The 27,571-nt window shown below is 40.2% G+C and overlaps 1 protein-coding gene across 2 annotated transcripts in view; it reads right to left on the minus strand.

Annotated features, from left to right (window-relative positions):
* The window catches only part of AGBL4 (AGBL carboxypeptidase 4), a 915,072-nt gene that overhangs the window by 549,638 nt on the left and 337,863 nt on the right, over window positions 1-27,571 (minus strand). For both annotated transcript variants that reach the window (XM_045584580.1, XM_036445875.2), the window contains exon 4: window positions 27,290-27,384. In XM_045584580.1, coding sequence (XP_045440536.1) covers window positions 27,290-27,384 — 95 coding nt within the window. The remainder of the gene's footprint in view (window positions 1-27,289; window positions 27,385-27,571) is intronic.

The raw sequence follows: 27,571 nt of genomic DNA on the forward strand, positions 1-27,571 counted from the left end.
GACCTGGTCACCCCTAACTGCCCTCCCCTGCCAACCTGGTCATCCCCAACTGTCCTCCACTGCAGGCCTGGTCACCCCAATGCCCTCGTCTGCAGGCCTAGTTTCCCCCAAGTGCATTCCCCTGCTGGCTCAGTCACCCATAACTTCCCTCTCCTGCCCGCCTGGTTGCCCCTAACTGCCCTCCCCTGCTTACCTGGTCCCCCTCAACAATCCTCCCTCCCCTACAGGCCCAGTCACCTACAACTGCCCTCCCCTGCCAGCCACCCTGTGGTGGCCATTTTGTGACAACATGGGGAGGCCATCTTATGTGAGGGTATGATGGTCAATTTGCATATTATCTCTTTTTATAGGATTACTATCTCTTTGCCTACTTTTCTTCATTTTTTTTCCATGTCTATTTTCTATCTCTACAATTAAGGCTTTGACCCTTCCCAAACACAACCCCTTTCTCCAATACTTTCCTTATACATATTATTTTGCGGTACCAATATAAATAGAGTATCTAGAATAAAGAAAATCAATGTTCTGCTCCACCCGACCTCTAATGAGTAGGCTTTAGGACTTTGGCATCCATACCTGAGTCCCACACTGTTAGCACACCAGTAAACTGACAAAAAGTCCAAAGAAAGATGGCCATGATGGGGATGGGCCTGGAGTCTAGTATATTCTAAAGAGAGTAGAAAGGATTTGAAAAATAGCAGCCTCAAAATAAGAAATTAGATCAATGTTGAAATATTTTATAAAGAACATTATGAGTATTAGACTTAGCTGATAAGGACAGGGAGGTATCAGAAACCAGGTGGGTGGAATAGGAACCGGGAGAGCAAACCTGTTCAATGGATTATTTCCTCCTCAGCCTCCCCAGCCCACGGAGAACTGATTACCTCAGGATTAATGTAGTATTCCTAGGAAAAAAGATTCTGGCATGATTCCTGCAGGTATTGTTATCCTAGGAGGCCCAATCAAGCAAAAAAAAAATAAAATAAATAAATATCTAGGAATGATCTCAGGAGGCTCTGAGTAGAGGTGAGCTATTATACAGACTTATGGTTATGAGTTTGTCATTGGGCCATTGGAGCTAACCCCAATTAGAGTGGGGTCTATGAACAGTAGCACCTAAATCTTCGCACCTCACATTGTACAACCAATTAATTTAACAGAATTGATTGCTAGCGAGACAGAGCTGGAAAGACAGCTTGACAGGCAACATGGTACTTTCTTGAGGAAGATCAAAAGCCAGGATGGTGCTCCATTAAGTTCATGCTCTTATTCTAAAAAATGAGCCAGAGACCACACATAAAGTATCTCTGTACACATATATTCACCATTCACTATCTCTTCTTACCTTTTCCTACTCTTGACTCCCTTGGCCATTGCCTTTGCCATGTATCCTCTTGATGTTTTCTTTCACTATATATAATCTAACTGCTCTGTGGCTTCTTGTGAATAACCATGTATATTTAAATCTTGATTATTTTATGCCTACAAGTTGATCTTGTTGTTAATTCTGTTTTGCAGATGCAGAAACTGAGGCTAGGTGAGATTTGGTACCTTGCACCAAATCACATAAGTAGAGAGTGGTAGAGCCCGGTTTCAAAACAGGTAATCTCTGAGTTGAAAGCCCACGTTTTCCCCTGAGAAATAATGTCTAACTAGTGATTTATTTATTCTCAATAATAATTCTGATGGTTTTGATTCTCCTGGTAGGCGATGTTACCTCCTCTTGACTGATATAGGAAGTCCTACCCTATCAGCAGTGCTCCTCTGATCTTTCCTTCCTTCTTCTCCACCCTGGCAGGCAGTTCTCACACAACAGGAATATAAGAGCTAGAAGTTAGAGGAATTCAAAATGGATTTTGCAGAGCAAGCTGCTCCTTTTGTGAAATGATTCCTGTTTCAGAGAAGACACATTCTTGGTGGCTACTGAACATGGGTGTGGGAGACAAGAATGTGACATCACCGTGAGTTCTTTCTCTTTTCATCTCACCACAGTGCATCTGTCTCACAGGGCTGCTGGTTGTATGGGTAATCAGCAGATCCACTTAATCTATGAAAATAAAGCTAATTCATCATTCAAAGAAACCGAGAACAGGATCATGCCTGATTTTAGTTTTCAGGTAGAAAAATTTATCTGTGATAACTCAGCTCCTATTAGACCCACACATAAGTTCAGGCACACACACACACACACACACACACACACACACACACACCCCTCCCAACTCTGAGCTATTTTCCAAAAACAAAAACAAAAACAAAAAACAAAAAACAAACAGATAAAGAGCATCTTCATGATCAGAAGCAGGGAGTGCATTAGTGCTGGGTAGAATTCAGCAGCCCTTCCAGGCAGAGGAATGCCAGGCATTTGTAGCAAGTAGCAAGTTGAGTCAAGGGGACCTTGGAAAATTGACTGGGACCTTGGACACCATTTTATCCAGCATCAATAACACATATATTCCAGTAATTTAAAAAATGTTTCATTAGCTTAACATTTCGAAACAACTTGAACAGGTTATTATGAAATTTCCTTTAGATGATCTGCTTCTGATTAAGAAATGAAATATGTATCATTTCAGTCTTAGATCACATCAGAAGACTTTAATCTTCACCCATGGCTATTTTTTCCATTGATTTTTAGATAGAATGAAAAGGAAAGGGTGAGGAGAGAGAGAGAGAGAGAGAGAGAGAGAGAGAGAGAGAGAGAGAGAGAGAGAGAGAAACATAAATGTGATTGAGACACATTGACTGATTGTGTACCACATACCCCCTGACCAGGGCCAGCGATCAAACCTGAATCTGAGGTACATGCCCTTTACCAGGAATCAAACCCATGGCCCTTCGGTCTGATGCTAACCACTGAGCCAAACCAACCAGGGCTATAATTTTGGTTTTTTTAAAAAATTGATTTCAGAGAAAGGAATGGAGAGGGAGAGAGAAACATCAATGATGAAAGAGAATTATTAATTATCAATAGCTGTCTCCTGCATGGCCCATACTGGGAATCGAGTCCACAAGCCAGGCAAGTGTCCTGACTGGGAATTGACCCATGTACTTCTGGTTCATAGGTTGACACTCAACCACTGAGCAACACCAGCCAGGTTCAGGTAAATAGTTTTAAAACAAAATTTACATCATGTTTTTAAGTCAAAGAACAAAGACACAAGACAGATGAAATAGTTAATTTCTATTTGCCCAGATTTAATTTTCTTCCTCAAATATATTTTGATTGAAGGAAATATTTTTACTCTCAATTCTGGACTCTCTGCTAGACCTTTGTTAATATCAAGTTCACAATGAAGGGCCCAGGTGTGGATTTCAGTGGGGGAATGGTGGAGCATTCTTGACACTCTGTTTCTGTTGCCATAGCAAAATATATTTAACAATGGAAATCTTATTAAAGGACACTGTTAAGAGAACTGCAAAGCTTAGGGCAGTCTGGTTATTAGCAATTTGCTGAGGTAAAATTACCGACAGTGCGGGGCATTATCAGGGAAGGGCAGATTGCCTAGTGAGGACTGTGTGGTGAGAACTGGTTAGAGGTGAAGCAGAAGTGGTCAGCTGGAAACAGTTGATGAAGACCTTGACTATAACAACTAAATTTAATTCTACAGGTGAAGACAAACTGGCTTGGCTGTTGGAAAGGGATCAAAATAATATGATTTGTCTTTTGGATAGCTCATCCTAACAGTAGGTACAGAATTGAAGGAGATAAATTAAAAGTGGGGAAGCTAATTCAAAGACTGATGTAATAATACACATAAGAGGAAGTTTCATAAGCATTCTTGATATTTTCATTGTATCACTGCTGTGTGTATTCTCAGGTCATAAAATACAAATGTGCTCAATAAATAGTTAAGCAAAAAGTGACCTCCATTTCTGTCCAGGAGGGCAGGGGAAACAAGACAGAGGTTGGTTAGGGGGTCATATTTGGGCAAAGAAATCCTACTCATATATAGGTTTTCAAATGACTTCTTTACCTAGATTGTTATCCAGACTATTCTGCCTAGCTGACTAGATTAAGCCACTTTTTACTGATTACTTATCACTCCCAGATCCCATACATAGCATCACTATGCAAACATTATCTCATTTCATTTATTTTATAAAACTACCCGAGGAATTAGGTATTGTTATCTCCAGTGTATGTGGGAACAAAGTGAAACAGCTGATGCAGGTCATGTACTGGTAGCTCCTAAATTGCACCAGAATTTGATTGCAGGACTGTCTTTAAAGCCTTTGATTGCTCCACTATAATCCAAGGAGCACATGTCACTGGCCTCACTAAACAGGGGGTTTTAAGTATCCCATTTCCATACACATTGCAGAAGAAGCCTTTATCTCACAACCTCCACACTCAAGAGAAGCACACTTTAAAAATGTGTGCAAATGTGTTTCTAATAAACTACCTCAAATTTTTCTGTATGCATCAATAAGCATTTGTATCCTCAGGAGGCCTTCTTAGATAAAGTTAAGATGTTTTAAAAAAAAATCCCCCATACCTAACTACTTGAAGATTCATTAATCATTTTAAATCTCCACCAAAATCATGAGCAGAAAGTCATATTGTTGACTGGCATAGTGAATATAAATGCTACCTCTTTCCACATGAAATATGATTGGATGAACTACTACAAATTCTGAACATAATGTGAACTCGGAAAATCCTCAAAACAGATAAACTCCACCTTATGCTGCTGCACATCCTACCTGGTTATAATTCTTTACTTTCCTTTGTTCCAGCTTCCTTTTGCTAAAGATATTTGAAAGTGCATTATTTTTCCACACTGAAAATGCTATTTTGCACTACTTTGTTTCTAATAGGGTTCTGGAAGTAGCAACATAATATGCTTTTCCTTCCAGATGTTGCCCTTTCCTCTTTAGAAAATGAATTTTCCACCTATCATTTCAAAGTACTCTGTAAAATGGTGTCCTATTTATGGCTGTAGTGCATCCCCAGTACACAGACAAGATGTCTCTCAGGGGTGAAAAACAACATTCGTTCTAATCCATGTAATTGCTTTAAAATGCCCAATGTTTTTATTAGCAGTCCTATTGCTGTCAGAGGATGAGCATACTTCTTTGGAAATATCTCTTATTTTCCATTTATGTATTGAAAAGGTATTTTAATTATAAAAATATGCAGTTGACTTAGATAGTTCTCATTCATCCACAGCCAACCTACAATTTCAGAATGTTGTGGAACTGAAGTAAAACAGACTAAAATTCACTGTTGACAAAAGTCATCCATATATATAAAAAACCAGGGGCCATCATGACCAAAACACCCAGATGGATGGCCAAACAGGCTGCATGGGGCAACCAGGCCAGCAGGGGTTTAGTGAGGGATGAATAAATGAGCAAACAGCAGGCTGCATGGGGCAACCAGGTTGGCAGGGGAAACAGTGAGGACTGACCAGGCCAGCAGGGGGCAGTTGGGGGGCAACCAGACCAGTGGGGGACAGATGGGGGTGACTAGGTTGTCAATGAGGGGCAGTTAGGGGTGACCAGACTGACGGGGGGGGGGGGCAGTTGGGGAAAACCAGGCCAGCAGGGGTGTGGGCAGTTAGGGGCAACCAGGTCATCAGGTGAGGGCAGTTAGGATCGAGCAGGCCGGCATTGGGGGGGGGGGGGGGGACAGTTAGGGGCGACCAGGCTGGCAGGGAGTTAGTGAGAGATGACCAAACAACCGAACAGCAGGCTGTGTGGGACAACCAGACTGGCAGTGGGAGGCAGGGAGGGGCAGTGAGGGACAACCATACAACCAAACAGCAGGCTTTTGGGGCAATCAGGCCAGCAGGCAGAGGCAGTTAGGGGTGATCAGGCTGGCAGGGGGAAGTTAGGGGAAATCAGGCAGGAAGGCAGGAGAGCAGGTAGGATCCAGTGGTCCAGGACAGTGAGAGGGATGTCCAACTGTCAGATTAGGCCTGATCCCTGGGGTAGGGTCTAAACTGGCAGTAGGACATCCCCCAAGGGGTGGGTCAGGCTGAGCTGATGGAACCCTCCTGACCCCTGTGCATGAATTTCGTGTACCAGGCCTCTAACACACATACACACACACACACACACACACACGCACACACACACACACACACAAGGGTTCTGGAGTACATACACACAGTCCTCACAAGACTAAGCAACCATGACCCCTGATGGTCAAAGAGCTCCCATAGAGGGAGACAGATGCAGGCAGGGCTCACAGCTGGCCACCACAGGGAGACTGCAGCAGAGTGGCAGCAAGCCTACTAAGTGGCAACAACAGAAGGCACAGTGGAGCCAGAATGAGCAGAAGCGGCAGGCAGGAGCAGCAGGCAGGCAGCATTGGACTGCCAGTTTTGGCCTGATCCCCACAGGCCATGCTGAGGGACCCCACCAGTGCATGAATCCATGCACTAGTCTTCTAGTAAGAAATAAAAAGGTTGTGAGGGAAATTATGGCCAACCAGCTGTGCCTATAGGATCACAATAAATCCGTGCTTATTTAATCTGCATAACTGGGATAATAACACTCATATTGTGGGAATTTTATGTAAATTAAATATTACATGTGACAATGCCTGGTCTAGCTCTTAATAATTAGAAAAAATTCAACAAAGAGCAGTAACAGTAGTAGTTGTTATTGATGTTGCTATCTGAAGGGAAACATTAAACCTTCATTCTTTATTTATCAAATATGTATTGATCATATATGACACAGACCCCAATAGAAAAAGCTTTCAATGTAGTATGGGAGACAGATAAGTAAACCGTGAACTATTTTTCAATGCAATAACTATCCTACATAATAAAGATGGAATATGCAAATTGACCAACACATCTTCATAAAGATGGTGGCGCCCATAGCCACAAGATGGCAGTGCCCAGTCCCCTCAGCCCCGCCTGAGTCCCACAGTCCTTTCAGCCCAGCTGGGGGTGCGGCAGGTACATGGTGTGGCAGGACCTGCTTTTAGCCCCCCAGCTATCCACGGCTGGCCCAAGGCACAGGCAATCCTCGGATGTCAGCTGCCCAGCCTCCCAAGGCAGGCCCGAGGCACAGGCAAGCCTCAAATGGCAGTTGCCCAGCCACCAGGGCCACTTGAGGCTCAGGTAACCAGGGCTGGCTGAAGCTTGCACTGCCGACAGTGGCAGCAGCAAAGTGTGATGAGGACATCTCCTTGCCCTGATTGTCAGGTCACTTCCTGTCCCTGAGGGCGCCTGGACTGTGAGAGGTGCAAGCCTGGCTGAGGGACCGCTTTTCATGCACTTGGTCTCTAGTCTATATTATAGAAACTCAGTGGCCCTAACACCATAACGACTATAGACCAGCAGGGGTGGGCAGGGCTGTAAGATTTCACAAGCTGGGCTTCTAGGTACAACAAAAGTATTTAATAACTGCTCTATGAACACAGATGTCACAATGTAAATAATACTTTATATTTCTATAACATTTTACAGTTTTCAAAGCTATTACTTTGTAACAACCATTTGAAATAAATTTGGACTATGCAGTTTTACATATCATCATTATCTATCATAACTACTACTCCAGGCCCTGGGCTAGAAACTTTATATGTATCATGTCACTCAACCAACATAAGAAATCTGCAAAGCAGCTACTCTGATCCCCATTTTATAGATGGTAAAATTAAGATGCAACGAGTTTTATTGGCTTCCTCTGGTCACAAAACTAGTAAGCGATGTAGTCCAAACATGAACACAAATCTATCTCCAAGACATGGCCTTTTCTCCATTCACAATTGGGTTACAGACACAACCAAATTCAGAGAAAATTACAATGAGGATCAGGAAGAGGAAATTTTTTTCAGTGGGGTTTAATATATTCATCTTGAATAAATAATGCAAACAAGAGGCTCACAATTAATACCCTGGTCTCTGCACTAGATATGGAAGTCATCCTAATTCTAGATTTGCTCTATAATTTGCCTTTCAACAAACCTATGGCATATCAAAAGACAAGTTTACAAACAAGTGGCCTTTGGAGAAGCTATTATACCAGCTCACATAGCTTACAGTCAAATTTAACACTGACATTGCCAATTCTAGCATTCAGTCTTTCAGACATTATATTGGCCAGCCTGAATATATAATAGATAACTTTTAGGTGGCTGCCAACTAAAACCAACTGTTTGAACAAGCTGCTAGCCCTCAGACAGGAAAGCTAAAAGTGTAAAGGAAAACTCATAATTTACATTACTGCAAACTAAATCAAGACAAGGAGAACAAATCCTCATAGGAACCTGATACTTCAGAGATGGTCCACAATAAAAGACCACTCACCCTATTTTCTGCCAAAGGTTGGCTCATTGAGGTAACAATTATATTGTTTAATTTGACCCTGTAGAATATCTTATATACCAGAAAGAAATCTCTACTAGATAAAAACAAACAAACAAACAAACAAAAAACTTACTCCATAAGAAATTAGCATGTTCCTTCCTTTCTGACAGTGAGAACTATGTAACCCATAATGCTGCCTTTAGGTCTTGGTGGCTAGAAAGCTGATAATTGACTAGTGCCCCAGTGCACTGATTCATGCACATTGAAAGGAAATGAATTAGAAGGTGGCTGGCAGGGAGGGACTAGGCGAGACAGTCTGAACATGCTCTGGAGCCAACCTCCCCCAATCCCTCCCTAGTTGGCCATACCTGGGGCGGCATCGTGGCACAAAGGGTATCTATGGAGTGAGCAGAATTCCTCTGGCAAGTGAGGTTCCTTGGCCTGGCCTGAGAGGATCGGGCCAAAACTGGCTCTCAAACATCCCCTGAGGAGTCTCAGATTGCACAAGGATAATTCTCAGGTGACACACTCTGGAATCAGGTTCCCTCCTCTTCGGTTCTGGAGTATATCACCCAAGAACTGCCACTGCCAAGTCACCATAGCTCGGCAGCTCCTGCATTGAGTGCTTGCCCCCTAATGATCATTGCGTGTCATAGCTACTGGTTGGATGGATGGTCGAATGGTCACTTAGCCTTTTACATATTATATATATAGATTTTCTATTAATTCACAGCAACTACCTTAATTGTAAGGTTAGTATTTTTCCTTTCTTTATTCACATTTTTAGTAGGGCTCCATTTTAATACAAGGGGTAGCAAAAGCATCTATTTTTTTTAAATAATTATTCTATCATCTATATAATAAAAGCCTAAGCGACTATTAAGGCAGAATGACCAGAATGACCAGAATAACCAGTGGCTATGACATGCACTATGGCAGCCTACTAGTCTGATCTGGGCTTGATTGCCCCCCGCCCTGCCCAGCCGCCAATTTCCCCCTAACACTTCGATTGGGGGCAGGGCTGGCCAGCCAACCACCCATGGCCTCTCCCCCACCAGCCTCGCCCAATGGACCCCCATTGGGGTTGGCCAGCCTGACCCCACCCATGCACAAATTCATGCATTGGACCTCTAGTTTTATAAATAAATGATACAATCTCATTTTTTTTCCAAATCCTAAACTTATCATTAGAATCATCATTCACTCTTTCAAATTCTTACAATGTACATGTTTATCTATGCTGAACACTGTCTCCCAGAAGTGGGGAAAAAGGAAAACAGAAAAAAATACAATATGATAATTACTACCAGAATCACAATATAAGTACTACAATTATTTGTAAACTGTACAGAATGGATATCAAATATGTCCACTGTAGGCTTGCTTTCTGATGGATAGGGAAATGCTGACTGCCTGAGTAAAGTGGCTTTCCAAAATGTATCTCAGAAACTCAAGTACTTTGGAGCTCTGAATTGAATTAAGAGATTTTAGATTTGAATATATTAGTGACACACCTCTTTAGAAAGGCCTCTATGTCTTTTGAAATTTACAGGGATCTCTCTAGCTCTATATCCTGAGATGCTCTGGCACAAGAGGCTTTAGTCACCTAATGCAGCCAACAATGGGAGACAGGTCCAATGTCTCCAACATGGGGGAGCCCTGAAGAGCTTAGGTTTCATTATCTTTGAACACCAAACACTTCTAATCAAGTTTTAATTATGTATTAATCTCTCATTTTTTTCTGGAATCACAGAAGTAATTAAAACTCCTGTTAGTAGAGATCAGGAAGATAGCTGCAGATGGGAAGGCAGACTGTAAGATAGCGTGTGGGTGAGAGAACGAAAGGAGAGTGTGTGGACCTATGGGGAGTTTATATTTGTGGGTGAGGGTCAGCTATACTCCAAGGGACTGTTGATGACTGCTGGACCAGGCTCCCCTGACTGGGCAGTCTACACTGCTGCTGAAATCTCTCCTGGAGCAATGGGCTCTACCACAGAGACCATGCCATCTTGAAGGGGAGAGTGGCTGTTATCAGAAGACTATACATCCCAGGAATCTACAAACAGAACACCCAGGGACCAACTGTGAACCCAGGAACACTGGATCTCAGGCAGTGTAAATATGCTGACTCAGAGGAGCTCTGCACCTTCTCAAGGAAAGGTCAGACTGTGACTAGGAAAAGGAGAAAGAGAACTACATAGCCAGGCACCCAGAGAAGAGAGATGATGGAGAGACAAAGAAACAGCCCACATATGAAAGAAAGGGAGGCATCACCAGAAAAGGAAGTAAATGAAATAAATAGAGGCAAGCAACCTGTCAGAGAAAGAATTAAGAGAAATGGTCATAAGGTGGCTGAGAAGAATGGAAGACAAATTCAACAATATGTGTAAGAACCAAGAGGAAATGAAGAAGAACCAAGAAGAAATGTAAAATGACATCACTGCTATAAAGAACTCAATAGGAAGCATCAACAGTAAACTAGGAGAAGCAGAGGATCGCATCAGTGAGCTAGAAGACAAGGTAGGAAAAAATACCCAAGCAGAGCAGCACTAGAAAAAAATAAAAACTCCTGTTCAGAGCTCAAGGCTAATTGGGGAAATGGGCACAAAAACAGATTTAGTATAGTATATAAAGTTACAATGATAAGGGTGCCTGGCTCACGGTAGCATTCATAGTTTGGTAAAGCACTTCAGTGGTGCTTGCCAGTGGAGAGCAGATGACACAAGGAACAGAAGAACAGAGGTTGGAGAATAACTTAGTTACCTATTTACCACCCAATGCATAATACCAAGGTGGGCCCAGGGTGACTGAGACAGAAGTTTGTCCCAGGTGACCCAAGTAGCAGGTGAGGCTGAAATCTATGGCAGTAAAGACTGTGGAAGACCTGCTCATTCAGATCAGTGTAGACCACACGTGTCAAACACAAGGCCCTCGGGCCAAATCCGTCCCGCCAGGCCTTGCAATGTGGCCCGCACCGCGCTGTCATCACTGCACTACGCTGGTTTCCATCACAATGACAGTTTATGACTGTTCAGTAAACCATTCGGCCCGCGATTTAGGCTGGATTTTAGATTTTGGCCCCTTCTCTGATTGAGTTCGACACCCCTAGTGTAGACAGAAGGTTTTGCTTCTGTAGAAGATGGATTGATTTGAGGTTGGTCACAGAATTCCAGTCAAGCAAGCCGGGGTTCAGCCTTTTGCAATCCTAGTGACTAGGGCACTAAACACTGGGACTGAGGCAGAAGTCCAGTTGCTTGTGGAAGAAAAAGGCTCTCCATGACCACACAAAGTGCTGAGGCTTGCACTGACCCTCATGCCAGGACACATAGCAACAAGATTGAATTTAGATGTCATCTTCTGATAGTTTGAGACTAGCAAAAAACCTCTTGTTTGTTTGAAAAAAAACAACAACAAAGATTGGCATAGGGAATTGACCTGAAAGCTGTAAGATTGGAGGAGAGAGAAAGGATAAGGCAGTATATATATTGTCAATCAGTTACATATAAAATATATATGTAACTGAATGACAGGAACAACTGATTGCTATGATGTGCACTGACCATAAGGGGGCAGACGCTCAACGCAGGGGCTTCCCCTGGTGGTCAGTGAACTCCCACAGTAGGAGCACTGCTCAGCTGAGACCCGTCCCAGAGGTCCACTAGCCCTGCAGCAGCCACACCTTCCCTCAGTAGTTCTGCAGGTCCAATCTCTAGAGAAAGGGCCAGGCACCAATGGATCAGCACTGCGGGCATGATGGTAACTGCCCGCTAACACTATCCTAACAGCACTGCCAGCTTCCTGGAAGTTGGCCTTGTGCACCGCCACCACTTCCCCTCCCTAGACCTCCGCAAGGAAGAAACAATATAAAAGTGTCCGCCAGGTGGCTCCTGACAACCAACCCAAATGTCAGCAGGATGAATCTGGATCCCATGCCAGCAATGGTGTGCCACTGCCTGCCTGGAGGGCCAATTGCATCCTGCACCCCTCACTTTGGAGCCCCACCCACACATGAATTCGTGTACCAGACCTCTAGTCAAATATAATTGTAGGTGACATATATTTGAAGGTTAGGAAAAAGTAATTCTCAAGCCTCTTTTCTACCAAGACAGAGAGGACTCATTTTTTCTCATTTGTCTGAAGCTATCAGCAAGTGACCCCATTATCCACTGTCATTTTGTGACTTGGGTGTCACACAACTGTTGTAATAAAAACTTAAGAAAAAAACAAAACAAAAAAAACCTTCACTCTATTTTTCACCATTGAACTTCTCCAATCTTTTACTTATATGCAGATTCATGATCTTTTTTCACTCTCAGGAGAGCCAAGAAGAACCTGTCAGAAATATTCCAGCATATGCAAATCCTAACTAGACAGACAAAAATAATATGTCTGTTCCTCACATGCTCTGTGGGAATGTGCCTTGTTTGCATGACTGATCAGATTACATGTTACTTTTCAAAATCACTTTTCAAATGAAGACACGAAGCAGAGAATAAGAAAAAAGGTATCTGGGCCTGGACTGGGTGAAAGGGCACCCAGTCTGGGATGAGCCATGTGAACATTTTAGGAATATTCCTCCTGCCTCAGAGGGTCACTGTCAGGGGCAGTTTCTGTAACCTCCATTTTTCTGGCAGCAGGAGATAGAACTCCCAAAGATGAGCCTGTACAGTGAACGGGCTCTTTTTTTTTTTTTTTAACCTGTTTGACAATTCTTCTATATCTAAATACATTGGATGATATGTAAACTGACATGGATTCTTAAACATGTTCAGGTCTCATTTCCCATATTTCCAAGAGTTCATGGTGTTTCCGGCCCTTCCTGCTGGGTATTAATAGTTTCTGTATTCTTTTTCAGGAGCTCTTTCTATATCTAATTTCAAGAAAGAACCTCCATCACCCTGGGTGCTTCGGGGAGGTCTCCCTCTTTGTCAGCTCCAGATATAATGTGCTCCTTGTGATAAACCATAGGAAAAATTACCCCCTGCCAGGAAGTACTGTCCTCAGAAACAATCAGCCAAAATATTACTTTTTCTGGGTTTTAGCTCCTCTTTTTCATCTTCACCTCCACTATCTCTGTCTAAGCTTCCCCATCTCTTACCTATATTTATTGAAGTAGTGTTTTAACTTGCCAGCCTGTGGCCATTCTCTCCTCTTCTCTCTACTTCCCCAACCTTTTTTCTTTTCCATGCCAACCTTCTGATTCACTATTCCATTGACAGTGAATCCAAAGGGCAAATATGAAAAAGTAACTTGCTTGATAAAAAAAAAGGACAACCACCCTCCATCAAATGCTATGGATGAAAGGAGAAAGGGAAAAAGCAATACCATGGAGCATCTGTAATTTGTCAGAGTCTGTGTTGAACCCTGTCCTATATGTTACTGCCCTCACAACAATGCTTCAACATATTGTATTATTATCTTTCATTTATTGTGAAGAAACAAAGGTTCAGGGAGCTTAGATAATTTGCCCAAGGTCACATGGCTAGTAGAATCAGTAAAGAGCCTCTGAGGTTTGCAAGTACATATCAACTTCTATTAGTTTGCCACTATCAATTCTTGGTTCTAGAGGCACAGTGATAAATATGATGTCAGACCATATCTGACTCTGAGAAGTCCACAATTGAGAAGACATTCAGACTAATAGTAAATTACAATTCAATGTGGAAAATGCAAGACTGAATGGCAAAGTCAGGGTTTGAACTTAAAGTTGCCTATTATTGCAAAAATGACAAACTTAAGTTTTAAAACATTCCTAAAAATTTCAGTATTTGTATTTTTTGCTCAAGAATTATATATTGGGGGGGAGATACAATTAATTCAATGAAGTTTTCACAGAAATTTACATTTCGTGAGAGATAATCTGGGTCCATGTACAGATAGTGAGTGAGCAGACACATATGAATGTGGGACCATTTGCAATAACCACATAGCTCTCCCGGGATCTGCGGCTCCTCTGACAAAATATGCCCTGTAATAGGGTTCTGTACTGTTGATGACTAGAGAGCCAAAGCAAAACCTGCTCATGTAAAGTATGTGCGTACCTTCGTCAGACCTTGGAAAGTGATGAGAAACTTTTGGTTCCTCCTCTAACCCATCTAGGCATCCATGAATTGGAATGGAAGAAATAGTGTGGGAGGGAACTATCATTTCTTAGTATCTCTTTTGTGAGAGTCATAAAACTTATCATCTAAAAATTATAATAAATCTGGTGTTAAAAGGCTTGGGGCAGAATCTTGCCTCCTTCTTTTGGAATGAATGCCTGCCTTCCTTTTCCTTCACCTAATTTACCCTCTCTATTTTTTCCCCAAATATACTTCACTATTTTATATCCCAATGCCTTTGCTAAATCTGTTAGTCTGCCTGAAAAATGCATGACCAGCTTCCCATTTTTTTGTCCTGCTAACCTCTATCATGCTTCAAAATCCAACTCCTCTCTGAAGTGATCCCCAGCCTATGCAGGAAGTTGTTTTATTTTTTTGTCTGCTCCTGCCACACTTGATTTCCATTTCTTTATAGTACTGAGCACATTGTATTATATCCGCTTGTTTACATATATGTCTTTATCACTGGTCTATGCTCTTTCAGCTGCTTGGACTGAGTTATATTCATCTTACATCACCAGTGTGTAGTATTGTGTCTAGAATATAATATGCCCTTACTAAAAGGTGACTGAATGAATGAATAAATAAACAAATGTATAATTAATCATCTTTGGATGCATATGCCAACATTGAAACTTTCCTGAAATTTTCTGCTTTGAGTTTGACAGATGTATTACAGATTTTGGTCCTCTCATTTGTCACTTTTCAAGGGAGGTAAACTCCCCTTTCTGTGATCAGCAGTCATTCATTCTCTGATTGAATAACTCTAGTGATGGGAAATTCCCATAAAAAAAACCTGACGAATCAGAAAATCCTGTCTTGAGTTTTATCAAATCCTTAATTCTCTCCCCTTTTACTAGTCTTATTACTTTACTACAGGCCTAGTGCACAAAATTCATGCATGGGGGGCGGGGGATATCCCTCAGCCCAGCCTGCACCATTTCCAATCTGGGACCCCAAGAGGGATGTCCAACTGCCCAGTAGGATTGGGCCTAAATGGGCAATCAGACATAACTCTCACAATCTAGGACTGCTGGCTCCCAACTGCTCACCTGACTGCATTCCTGATTGCCCCTAACCACTTCTGCCTGCCAGCATGATCACCCCCTAACCACTCCCCTGCCAGCCTGATTGATGCCTAACTGCTCCCCTACCTGCCTGTTTTCCCCTAACAGCCCTCCCCTGCAGGCCTTGTCACCCCTAACTGCCTTTCCCTGCAGGCTTGATCACCCCCAACTGCCCTCCCTGGCAGGCCTGGTCCCTCCCAACTGCCCTCTCCTATTTGCCATCTTGTGGTGGCCATCTTGTGTCCACATGGGGGCAGCCATCTTGTGTGTTGGAGTGATGGTCGATCTGCATATTACTCTTTTATTAGATAGGATAGAGGCCTGGTGCACAGGTGGGGGCTGGCTGGATTGCCCTGAAGGGTATCACGGATCAGGGTGGGAGTTCCCTTGGGGAGTAGGGTGACCTGAGCAAGGAGCCTGTAGTGGTTTGCAGGGTGGCCATACCCCCAATGACCCAGTCAGAGGCCCTAGTATCTGGGGTTTATTTATCTTCTATAATTGAAACTTTGTAGCCTTGAGTGGAGCCAAGCCTCCTGCTCACTCCATGGCCACAGCCATTTCTGTTGGAATTTATTTATCTTCTATAACTGAAACTTTGTAGCCTTAAGTAGAGGCCAGGGCAAGCCAGGGCTACAAAAGCTTGGCTTCCTCCATCGCTGGGGGAAACCCTAGCCACCAGCTCTCTCCAGCTCCATGGCTAATGCCATTTTTATTGGGATTTATTTATCTTCTATCATTGAAACTTTGTAGCATTGAGTGGAGGCCTGGGCCAGCAAGGGTAGGCAGAAAACTTGGCTTCCTCTATCGCCAGGAAAACCCAACCCTCCCTCCTGCTCTCCATGGCTGCAGCCATCTTGGTTGGGTTTATTTGTATATTCGCTCCTGATTGGCTTGTGGGCGTGGCTTGTGGGTATAGCACCAGTATAGTCAATTTGCATCTTACTCTTTTATTAGATAGGATGGTCTTTCTCTACCTCTAATACAGAGCCATTAAATCATTGTGTAGAATTTGACTTCATTTACTTTTATGAATTTTAACTTTAATACTGTAAAACGGAAATAATATTTACTGCACTAGCAAAAGCCAGTTGTGAGGACTAAATATGCTTTGTACATGTTCAGAAAATATTGTTAAGGTGACATAAGTCTGTATCACTGATACTTTCTTATAAAGTTTAGGCCCTCTTCTTTCCCACTTGGAAGTGTATTTTTAAGAAGTAGCTCTGTACCCATTCAAGGGACATTATCCATCAATAAGCAAACAGAAGAAAATTGTTTCTTTGATGCTCCACAGAAGAATGAACAGGGAGCTTGAAAGATTTCATTCAATGCTACCAAAATCTCAGTTTTTCTCTTTCGTTACAACCAAACTGGCAGAGGGCAGGCTCTCTAGCAGGCCACATGTTGGATACTGGAGGTACAGAGATGATTTAGATACTGTTTCTACTTTGGGTGTGGGGAGGGTCTTGATCTAAAGGGGCTCACTTAGCAGAGGAGCAAGGGTAAGAGGGCAAGTTGGGATGACACAGTAGAAAATTATAACACTTACAGCTTTGTAAACAAGTTCCTTTGTAATAGATCCAGAATCCACAGAGCATGGAGATAAAGATCTGGTGAAAACCCATTATGTGCTAGGTACTTGGTATACCTCAGTAAATAAAGCAAAGATCCCTATGTAAAACATACATCCTAGCCAAAACTAGTTTGGCTCAGTGGATAGAGCGTCAGCCTGCAGACTGAAAGGTCCCAGGTTTGATTCCGGTCAAGGGCATGTACCCAGTAGGGGGTGTGCAAGAGGCAGCTGATCGATGATTCTCTCTCATCTATGTTTCTAACTCTCTATCCCTATCTCTCTTCTTCTCTGTAAAAAAATCAATAAAATATATTTTAAAATAAATAAATAAATAAATAAAATAAAATGTACATCCTAGCAGAAGGAGATAGGCAATAAATAATAAACAATGTTAAAAAGAACATTATATGACTGTTAAAATTCAGTAAGAACTATAAATAACAATAAAGGACAGTGGAATAAGGGGCATTAAGAGACTGGGGTGGGGGGTGTTGAAGTTTTAAAGATATCCAGGTAGATACCATGGAGAAAAATTCTGAACAGACCTGATTGAGGGCTATATGGCTACCTGAGGTAGGAGTTCTCCAGGCAAAAGGAGCACTAGCCAGTGCAAAAGCCCTAAGGCAGGAGCATGCCTGGCATGTTCGGGGAAGAACAAGGAGGCCGGAGATCACTGAGAACAAGGGGAAAAGTAAGAAATAGGTGAGTAGAGTTGTGATATCACTCTAGTGACTGCAGAAAGTAGACTGCATAGGTCCAAGAAGGCAAGCAGAGGGCCAGTAAAACATCGCTTTAGGAATTCAGAAGAAAGATGGTGGTGACTCAGAGCACTGCAACATTTTAGAGCATCTACTGTGTTTCTGGATCTGTGAGAGTATAAAGAAGATATTGTCTCTAGCTCAAGAAGCTCAGCCAACAATTGGTTCCTAACCGATTTTCCAGCTTCATTATCCATCTCAGGACCCAAGCTCTGCTCATCTCTCCCCATCCCATTTCACAGCAGTCAGCCTAAATTGCTCATTATTTCTCAAACATACCATGCTTTCTCATGCCTTGCAATACTCACTTTTTTTCTGGACACCCATCCACTCAGCTTGCTAAGCTCACAAATTTCAGCTTCTTCAAAACTCGACCCAAATGCTATTTTTCTCCCAGGGAAGTTTTCTCTAATAGCCTGTTCAGAATTGGTCACTTCCTCTTTGTTGCCCTAGCATTCTATGCATACTACTTATCTAGCTGCATTATAAGTAGATTCCTGTTCAGCAGTAAATCACAGACACTATAACTTATTCAATACCTACAATATCTAGTAAGAGCCTTGCCTTCATTATCTTTTCACTAAACACAGAGGAGGAAGAGCAGAAATGAAAAGGAGAGAGAAAGAAAGGAACTATTACAAGCCATTTCTAAAAGGTTGCCAGCTTGTCCTAGAAAACCACATTTGCACATGGTCCTTTTAAGAGAAGCAACTGGCAGCAAGCAGAGTGCAGAACATTCAGGTTCCAGGCACATTCCCCAGCAAATGTTCAGATCCAGAGACAGCCATGGGCATGGGTGTATGATATGGTAAGTGGGAGTCAGTCATCTATAAAATTCCTCTAATCAGAACTAGCATCTGGATTCCTTGACCAAATTCAAGAAAGTACTTGCCAGTGTTGGGTCCTGACTTTGGAGGTGACTCCAACTGTGTGTAACAAGCTGAGCAGGACAGAGTGAGCAACCCACTCTGCTGTGAGGATGAATTGGCACTGCTTGGATCTGGCACCCACGACACTAGGGCCAAGAGGAGTAGCACCAGGGAGAGGCTGAGAGGCCCAAATAAACTGGCCAGGCCTGGTCATGGTAAAGAGTAAAATCTAAGCTAAAGGGCAGAAGGAAGGGAAAGTTGCTACATTGGGAGACTCAACTCACCTTCTCTCTCTTAATCCTTGTAGCTACTCTAAAAGCGAGACATAATCATCTTTTCCATACACAGAACCTGAGGCATAGGGACACTAAGTAACTTGTCCAGAGCCATACAGATACCAGGTGGGGCCTTTGTTTGCACCAGGGTCTGTCTTTCTTCAGACCTCTTTCACTCACAGAATTAAAGCAACTGTGTGGCTGCTCAGCTTAGAGGCTGGCTCTGGCCCTGGCCTGGAAGGAGACCCAAGTTATAGACATGGTTCTGTTCACTTTGCTATATGTTTGAGGGAAAATAATTTCTCCCTCTGAGCCTCATTTTTATCATTTGTCAAAATTCTAAAATTTATGGTATCTGGTAAAAATCTTAAGGATGCTACTTTTCCTCTCATTCTCCCACACTCCCACCATCCTCTACACACAATCGCATGACTTTTCAAGAAGTCATGCACACAGAGTCTTTTATATTATCCAGATTAGAAAGAGGAGTGTGACAAAGGCTAGAGCCTCTAGGGACTTTATCACTGTTGATTCACTCGGAACTATACATCTCCTCCAACACTTAATGTCTCATCTCCTTTGTTTTTGTCAGGAAAGCCTACCCTCCACCTAGCAAAAAAGAGCTGCCTTTATCTTGCACAATTCACTCTTTTTAAACTCTATCTTGGAGTTTCAGTTGCAGTAAAGAACTCTATTCAGCATGTAATTGAAGAAAATATAATGGAAATATTGAAATAAAAATAATATTCTCCCTAATATATTCATTTTAATTGTTCTTTTTCTTCTCACCAGAGTGAGTGGGAGGTAATCCCTCTAGTTCAGTTACATCTTCTTTAAATGACTGTGGTTTTATAATGTGTTATTTTGTGAGCAGAGGCTTTTCCTTTTTTTTTTTTTTCCTAACTCCCTTATGTTATTTGAACCACATATGGGTTCAAGTTAAATAATTTTATTGTTTCTGATATACTTTGTCATAAGCCAAAAAACAATAAGTATTCTGCTTATGATGCAAGTATCCTTATTAAGTTCTTATATTAAAGATTTCTAGAATGCATTGAAAATATAGACCTGGGGACAAAAGCAAACGTTCATGGAAAGGCATTATTAAGTTCTAGAGTTTATAATGTAGGGTTTTTATGAAAAGAGAGAGAGAGAGAGAGCAAATTGAAAACAATAATTCTTACAGCTACAGTACTTGGGAAAATCACATAACTTTAATTCTCACAATAACATCATAAGATGGAAATTATTAGCTCCATTTTATATCCGAGGAAATAGAGGCTCAGACAAATTATATCAGTTGTTTAATCACCCAACAAAGTACGTGGTGGAACCTGGCTTTTGGAAGTCAGTTCCAGAGGGAGGGATCATGAAGAAAGGGTCATTGCTGGGAAAGGAGTTTTGTCTTTTTCTGAATCCTCCATAATATTTAAGCCCAATAACCACCTTATGAGACAGTTGGCAGCCTGACTCTAAGACTGGACCCTATTCCAGACTATTTTATTTGGTAGACACTAGAAAGAACAGTAGAAATTGTGCCTTTCAAAGCTTGGAAGCCCTAGGACCCACACTGAATTGTATACTTTGAATAAATAAACTATATGAATTAATCCTTAATAAAGCTGCGATTAAAATAAAAGTGAGTCCAGCTGGCATGGCTTGGTGTTGAGTGATGAGCTGTGAACCATGAGGTCATTGTTTGATTCCCAGTCAGAATATATGCCCAGGTTCTGGGCTCAATCCCCAGTGGGGAGTATGCCAATCAATGTTCTCTACCATCATTGATGTTTCTATCCCCCTTTCCTCTCTGAAATCAATAAAAATATATTTTAAAAAATAAAAGTGAAAGATTTGATTAAACCCAGATCTAGCTGGCACAATAATATGAATCCTAAATTCAAAGACCTGCCCAACACTGACAATCTCAGTAATCTTGGACTCAATTAGAATATGGTATACATAAAAGGACTATAGGAAGTCAGAAGGTGCTAATATAATAATTTTGTTTTGTTAATTACAAATAAATTTTAAGTTCTAAAAGCAATAAGGTTCCTTTTTGAACATTTGGAAAACAACAGAAAGGAACAAGCACAAAAGAAAATGCCCCAAATATCCAAATAAACAACTATCAGTATTTTAGTTTGCCATCTACCTGTCTATCTATATCTTTTTAAAAGTATTATTTTACAATATATTTAATGACTTCATCCTATGCTCTACCAAATATATTTAACCAAAATCTGCTGATAAGTATTTATATAACTTATCATTTTTCTCAATTATAATGAACACTGCTATGAACATCCTTAAAAACAAATCTTTGGGCATATTTCTATTTCTTTTATTATTGATAAATTTGAATCCCGAAATTGAGAGGAGAAGCAGTTAAGTGTCAGATTATATTGTGACTTTATTTATTAAAGACATAAATATGATCTTTGTAAATCCCTGGTCTCTAATCCTAGTTCAACCACTTGGTCCCTAAAAGGTACACACTTGGTCCCAATAAATCCACAATCACCTACAGGGATGTTCTTCAGTTAACATTAACTAAAATGAAATTCAAGCTGCTGATTCCAACCAAAAAGATTAGTAGAAGCCAAAAGAAACTTAAATTAGGTCATGAATATCAACAACTAAGGCTCAGAGGGCCAAGGAAATTACTACAGATCACACATTTTATAAGTAGATGAAGTAGGACTAGAATTGAGGCTGTATGATCCTAATGTCTATGCTTTTCCCACTAGACCTCACTGCTTCACATGCTAGATACTGCCCACAAGGGATTTTTAATTGCTGGTAGCAAGTAAGACATATGCACAAATAATTATATTTCAGGTAGAGGAAGATAAATAACACAAAAATGATGCAGATATAAATATTTTCTTGGGAGGATCAGGGAAGTTTGTATGCTTGTGATGTAGACTGCTAAGGAGGAATTTACTCAGTCATTTAATAAACATTTAAGTAACTATTTGTGGAAGTGAAGCAGACTCTGTCAGCTACCTATGCTGTCCACTTCTTATTGCACACACAGCTAGACATTATTTGACAACCTCCTTTATAGTAAAATATGGCCATTAAACAACATTTTAGCCATAGGAATTTGACTAAAAGTAATATAAGCCACTTTCACCAGTGCTTATAAAAGGCTCCCATGTGGGCTTTTTCTACCCTTTTCCCCATCTAGCTTGGTGGGAATGAAGATAATGCCCAGGTAATCCTGGAAGCCATGCACTGAAGATAATAGTCAGCTTGAGTCACTGAATGACTATGCCATTAAGAGGTGCCCTGTCCATTTGTTCATGAAGAAAAAAACTTGTTTGATCCATTAGACACTTATACTTTATGGTCAATCTAATATAATTGTTGGTCTATGTTAAAAAAATTATATATATATTCACAGATATTTCTTCCATGTGTTCTTTTATTATTTAAATAAAGCCCAGCCATTGGTTATGGCTCAGTAGTTGAGCATCAATCTATGAACCAGGAGGTTAGAGTCTTGATCCCCAGTGTAGAGCATGCTGGAGGCAACTGATCAATGATTCTCTCTCATCATTGATGTTTCTATCTCCCTCTCCCTCTCAATTCTTTTCTGAAATCAATAAAATATATTTTTAAAAATTGTAAATTAAAATAAATTTATTTGAATGTTTGGCTTAAGGCTGTATAAAGCTCAGATTTATAGCATTTTCCAATTCTCATGATATAATACATGATGATTTCAAGTTTCCAATAGTTTAAAAAGCAGCTAACACAACTGCTAAAAATTCAATAATCAGTTACTGCAATCTGACAGGTGCAGCTCCAGGAGACCTGCTCAATGATATGGTTATATTTCCTTCTGTCTCACTTCTTAGTAAGAATTTGACTTTTGATCATGGCATGTATTTCCAAATGCCTCTTATATCTCATTCCCAGTATCTCTACTGATGTCAGTAATATTCTGGCAGATCAGAAGGATAGGCTATATGATACTCATTTTATTAAGATGAAGAAACCAAGTCCCAGGAAAGTGATATGATTCAACCTGAATAACATTATAAGTAACTGTTAACATCATTTAATAACTTATTTGTTTTATTTTCCATAAATATAACTGATTTTCCACAAATTCAACTTGTAGAATTTCTAAAAATATTTTAAAACAATAAAAATATTTACATCTAAAGACTTTAGTTAACAGTAATACGTATATATTTAATATATATGTTTCAAAATTATATATAGTATTCTACCCTACTTTTTAATTTATACAAGATCAGCATTTTTTCTGTGTTATTATAGATGCCTGGAAACTATTTTTAATGCCTGCATAATATTGCATGAGTTGACTCACTATAATTTACTTACTAATTTTCCTGGTTTTAAACATTTAGGTTGATATGAGTTTCTGTCATTATCAATTACCATATAATCAATATCTTTGTATAAAAATACTTTTCTAAAATATAGGTCTTTTTTTAATTGTTTAAAACTTAGAACAGTATTACCAAGACTAGGACTCAAATTTTTAGATTCCTATTCGTAATCTTTTTCCATTACATTTGCCAACTCTTAAAATAATAAACCACATGGGCATTTTAATCTAATGCCATTCTAAGTTTTCATGTAAGTGCTTGGGTTTTCTTAGTCATCTCTAACCAATGGTGGAAAGGGAGCACCTTGAAACCTAACACAAATGCAAACATAGCTTTCAGTACTATTACTTTATAGGAATATATTCAAGGAAATTGGTAATAACATTACATTGATTAAAATAAAACTGATTAGAGTAAGAGTGGAGTATGCCAATTTGTTTCTGTGGGCTTTGGTTTTATCTTCTCAGTGTTTACACAAGAGCTGTCTTTTGTTCTGCCTTTAAAGTTGTCTACCTGAGTCTTCATTTTGGCCTCATCACTCAGGAGTTGAATGACCAACTTGTCTTGTTTTTCCCAGGGAATTCACAATTTAAAATTAAAGTCTAAATCCCCATATCCCATGAAACGCAATAGTTCCAGGCAAATCAGGAGGGTTGGTCAGGAGTGGATACTGACTCAAGAGTCATCTGCAACTCATCCCGCTCTTTCACTCTTCACATCTATTAAATTACAAAGTTAGGTTGACTTAATCTGCTGTCAATGCTCAAATCTACCAAACTTGCTTTCATCTTTACTATTACCACCTCTAAAATTTGGTCCAATCTACTAATGAACAAATTAATCAGTAAATTCATTTCAGACCTACCAAAGATCACACAGCTACTTACTGCTTGCCCTCTTCCTCCATCCTCCCCAAGCACAATAAATGGCAGGAACAGTACTTGAAATTCTGATGTCTTTGACTTAATGCTGCCCCTTACTATGTAAATGCCATGGGCTTAGTTTCTGTATAGTGAGGATACAAATACCAGTTGTTTTGTAATGCCAGTTCTCAGGAGTGCCTAGTAGCAATTTCAGCTTTTGACAATGTTAAAAAATATTAATGACTTATAGTTGCAGAAACTTGATGCTACGAAATCTTACAACCAGCAATCTTTTAAAAGACTAATATGTAAACAGAATTAGAGTGGACTAAAATGGGCAGAAAACTTTTGAATCTTCCAGCTTCTCCAATTTGCTGCTAGGTTGTGATGTTAGCTCCTCAAGGCAGAACAGTCTAAAATGACCATATACTTGCATAATGGCTTTATTTGCTTCTTTTGCTCATTTGCTTTCCACAACTAATTGATTACCAGACCTATGCTAAGGTCTGGAGGCATCTTTGCTTGGGATCAGTCACAATTCTCTTGGATAGGTGAAGAAAAATGTTATTTCACCTTGAAAAGGTAAGGAAAGTTTGTTTTCCAATTAGGAATATATTTCATCCAGGAAATTTGGGGGTTTTAATGTTTGTCATGAGGTAAAAAATATCCCATGGCCTATGTGAATGTTAAAATAGGCAATGCCCCTAGACCAGCAAAGTATCAGCTACTTCCCTTTGTTATGATGGTCGCCTGGGTATTGGAGAAACTGGAATTAGGGAGACAATACAGAAGATATTCTAACATGGGAATCTGTAAGGTTATTTGTCATCCTACATTTTGATGAATACCTTAGGGTCAGTAAAATTTAATATTCTGAGTGTCAGTCACATACATTTCTTTATGTTATCCTGAAAACATTTAGGATGATGATTACTGGAAGACAGGTTCTAGTACAGGTCATCCACATAAGGAATGGAAGCAAGTCCTAGGCAGTAGGACCAAAGGGGTAGAAATAAACTCTAAAACAAACCAGTAGCAAGGACAGTAATAGACTGAAAAGATCAGTTAATAAAATTCTAAAATTAAAGTTCCATTTGGAAATCTTTTCTGTCATATTCATACAATAGCTCCAATTTCTAGAATAATGTGTGGCATATTAAAGGTACTCAATAGCCTTATTAAGTAAACAAATATCTAAGTATCGGCTTAGGGGCAGGTGACTATGAAGGAAGCTTTGTATCTAAGGTCTGGGGTGGTAAAGCAAAAAATAGGAGAGATTAAACATATCAACAACTTGATTTGCTCTGGTCCCTTATGCCTTACAGGATTGATAAACTACAATAAACTCAGTTCTAAAGCTTTCATGTCTTTCAGACCAGGAGATAAACCCCATGACTAGATAATGGTGGCTAGCTTGCAATGTTGAATAAGAACACTAACTTAATTCTAAGGCATTGTAAATGCAAGGACTCATTAATATTTCAAAATCTTGTCAAAAGCCCTGACAGAGAAGACCCAAATGATAGTCCATGAGAAACAAAACAAAATGAAATTAAATAATTAAAGCTTAAGGATTTTCAAAAAGCACAGAAAAAGAGAAGATTCCAGAACGGAACACTTGAGAAAACAGGAGGGTGACTACTGTTGCTGTGTGAGATCCCAGCACAGAGCCAGTAAAAGAAGTGCAATGTTATTTTGAAGGCCCTGGTGAGCATATCAACAGTGATGTTCTTTAGTTGGCAAGGTTTGAAGTACACATCAGCACATATGCCTGATAGGGACAGGTGTGCTTTTGTTATCCACCTGGGTTGACTTCAGAGACTCAAAGCAAAGGCCTATCCCTTGTCCAGAGCCCACTGTCAAAAAAGAATTAAGTGCACAGCAGTCTAGTGCACTTGATACAGCAAAGCAAAAAAACAGGCCCAGGAAGATGTTTTATCTTTTAATAAACAGTTTTCATTATCATCATCAAATGCCTGCATTTTTACAAACCTGAGCTTCTCAGCCCAGCATTTACAGAAAATTGTCAAGTATCGTTTATAGATAAAAGCACAATTCAATATTTATGAATTGCTGGTTTTCTATAAATATAGACATTTGGAGATGATCTCACTAGTCATTAAATTTTGAACAGGGATCAAAGCTAGAATAATATTAACAATTCCTTGCATTTGTATCGTGTTTACATAATACTATTAATAATAGATGAAATTTACTGAGCACTTAGCAAGTGCCAGGCACTTTACATGTAAATTTGCATAATGAATTCAGTTCAGTTCAGGAAACATTCACTTAGCACCTACTGTGTGACAGATGAATAACATTTTGTTTCTGCCTTTAAAATCCCTTGTTTTGGTACACTCAATCAGTAGTTGTTGAATGAGTAAATGAGTGGATGGATGAACAAAATAATTGGTTTGAATGGCACTTTGGGGTAATAAAAATAACACAGGCTCCTTATTATCTATCATCTTTAGAAAGTACTTAACCTTTCCTAGACTCAATTTCTTCATCTGTAATACAAGGGATATTTAAATTCTCTCTTGCAAAAATGTTGTGAGAATAGTAACAGCAAATGTAAAAGGTCTGTCTAAGAATAGGCTCTAAGTAAGTGAGAGTTGTTATTATCTTCCATATTACCATCATTACTACTGGGCAATCCTATCCAGCTCTCATCCTCATTAGAGCAAATAGAACTTTAAGATGCACAAAAACACAACTTTCACATACACACAGACACACACAGACACACACACACACACTCCAAAACAAAAAAGCAAGAAAAATATACTAAAATGTAGTTCTCATTATCCTCCTAGGTTACTGAACAACATCTTTGCCCAGGCTAAAAAAACATAGAATCAACTTTAAGTAAAGTTTCCAAAGATACCGTGATAAAAGACAAGCAGGATATAAAGTTAATCAAATAACAGACCACACCTTTCCTCAAAGTGTTGGTCAATCTAAACATGAGACCATGTTCTCCATCCCAATGTTCTCAAAAAACAGCACCTGGAGCCATCCAGAAATTCATATTCTTCTTCTAACCAATAGCCATCCAAAAACTCATCTTATTCCATATAGCAGATGAAGCTCTGGGTCAAATTCTCCAACCAGAAATATGTCCCAATCAGTGGGTCACTTACCATTTTGGTCTGCTAGTAGATTTCACCATAGGGGCCATTCCATCTCTATAAAGACTCTTGGTTTTGCTGAAGTTAACAATATTGAAAATAACTCTCTGAAAAAGAAAGAGAGATTTATCAGAAGACAATGCTACATGCAAGTTGACACTTTCTGATAATTAATACTGGAAAAAATAAGCAGGATTAAATGAATTCATATGGACTAACTGTAGAGTGAAGAAAAATGAAGCTCACAGAAACTCAATGTGTTTGCTCCAGTTTAGCACAATAGTTTACACCTCA

Source organism: Pipistrellus kuhlii, unplaced genomic scaffold, assembly GCF_014108245.1.
Source record: "Pipistrellus kuhlii isolate mPipKuh1 unplaced genomic scaffold, mPipKuh1.p scaffold_m20_p_2, whole genome shotgun sequence".
NCBI lineage: Eukaryota > Metazoa > Chordata > Mammalia > Chiroptera > Vespertilionidae > Pipistrellus > Pipistrellus kuhlii.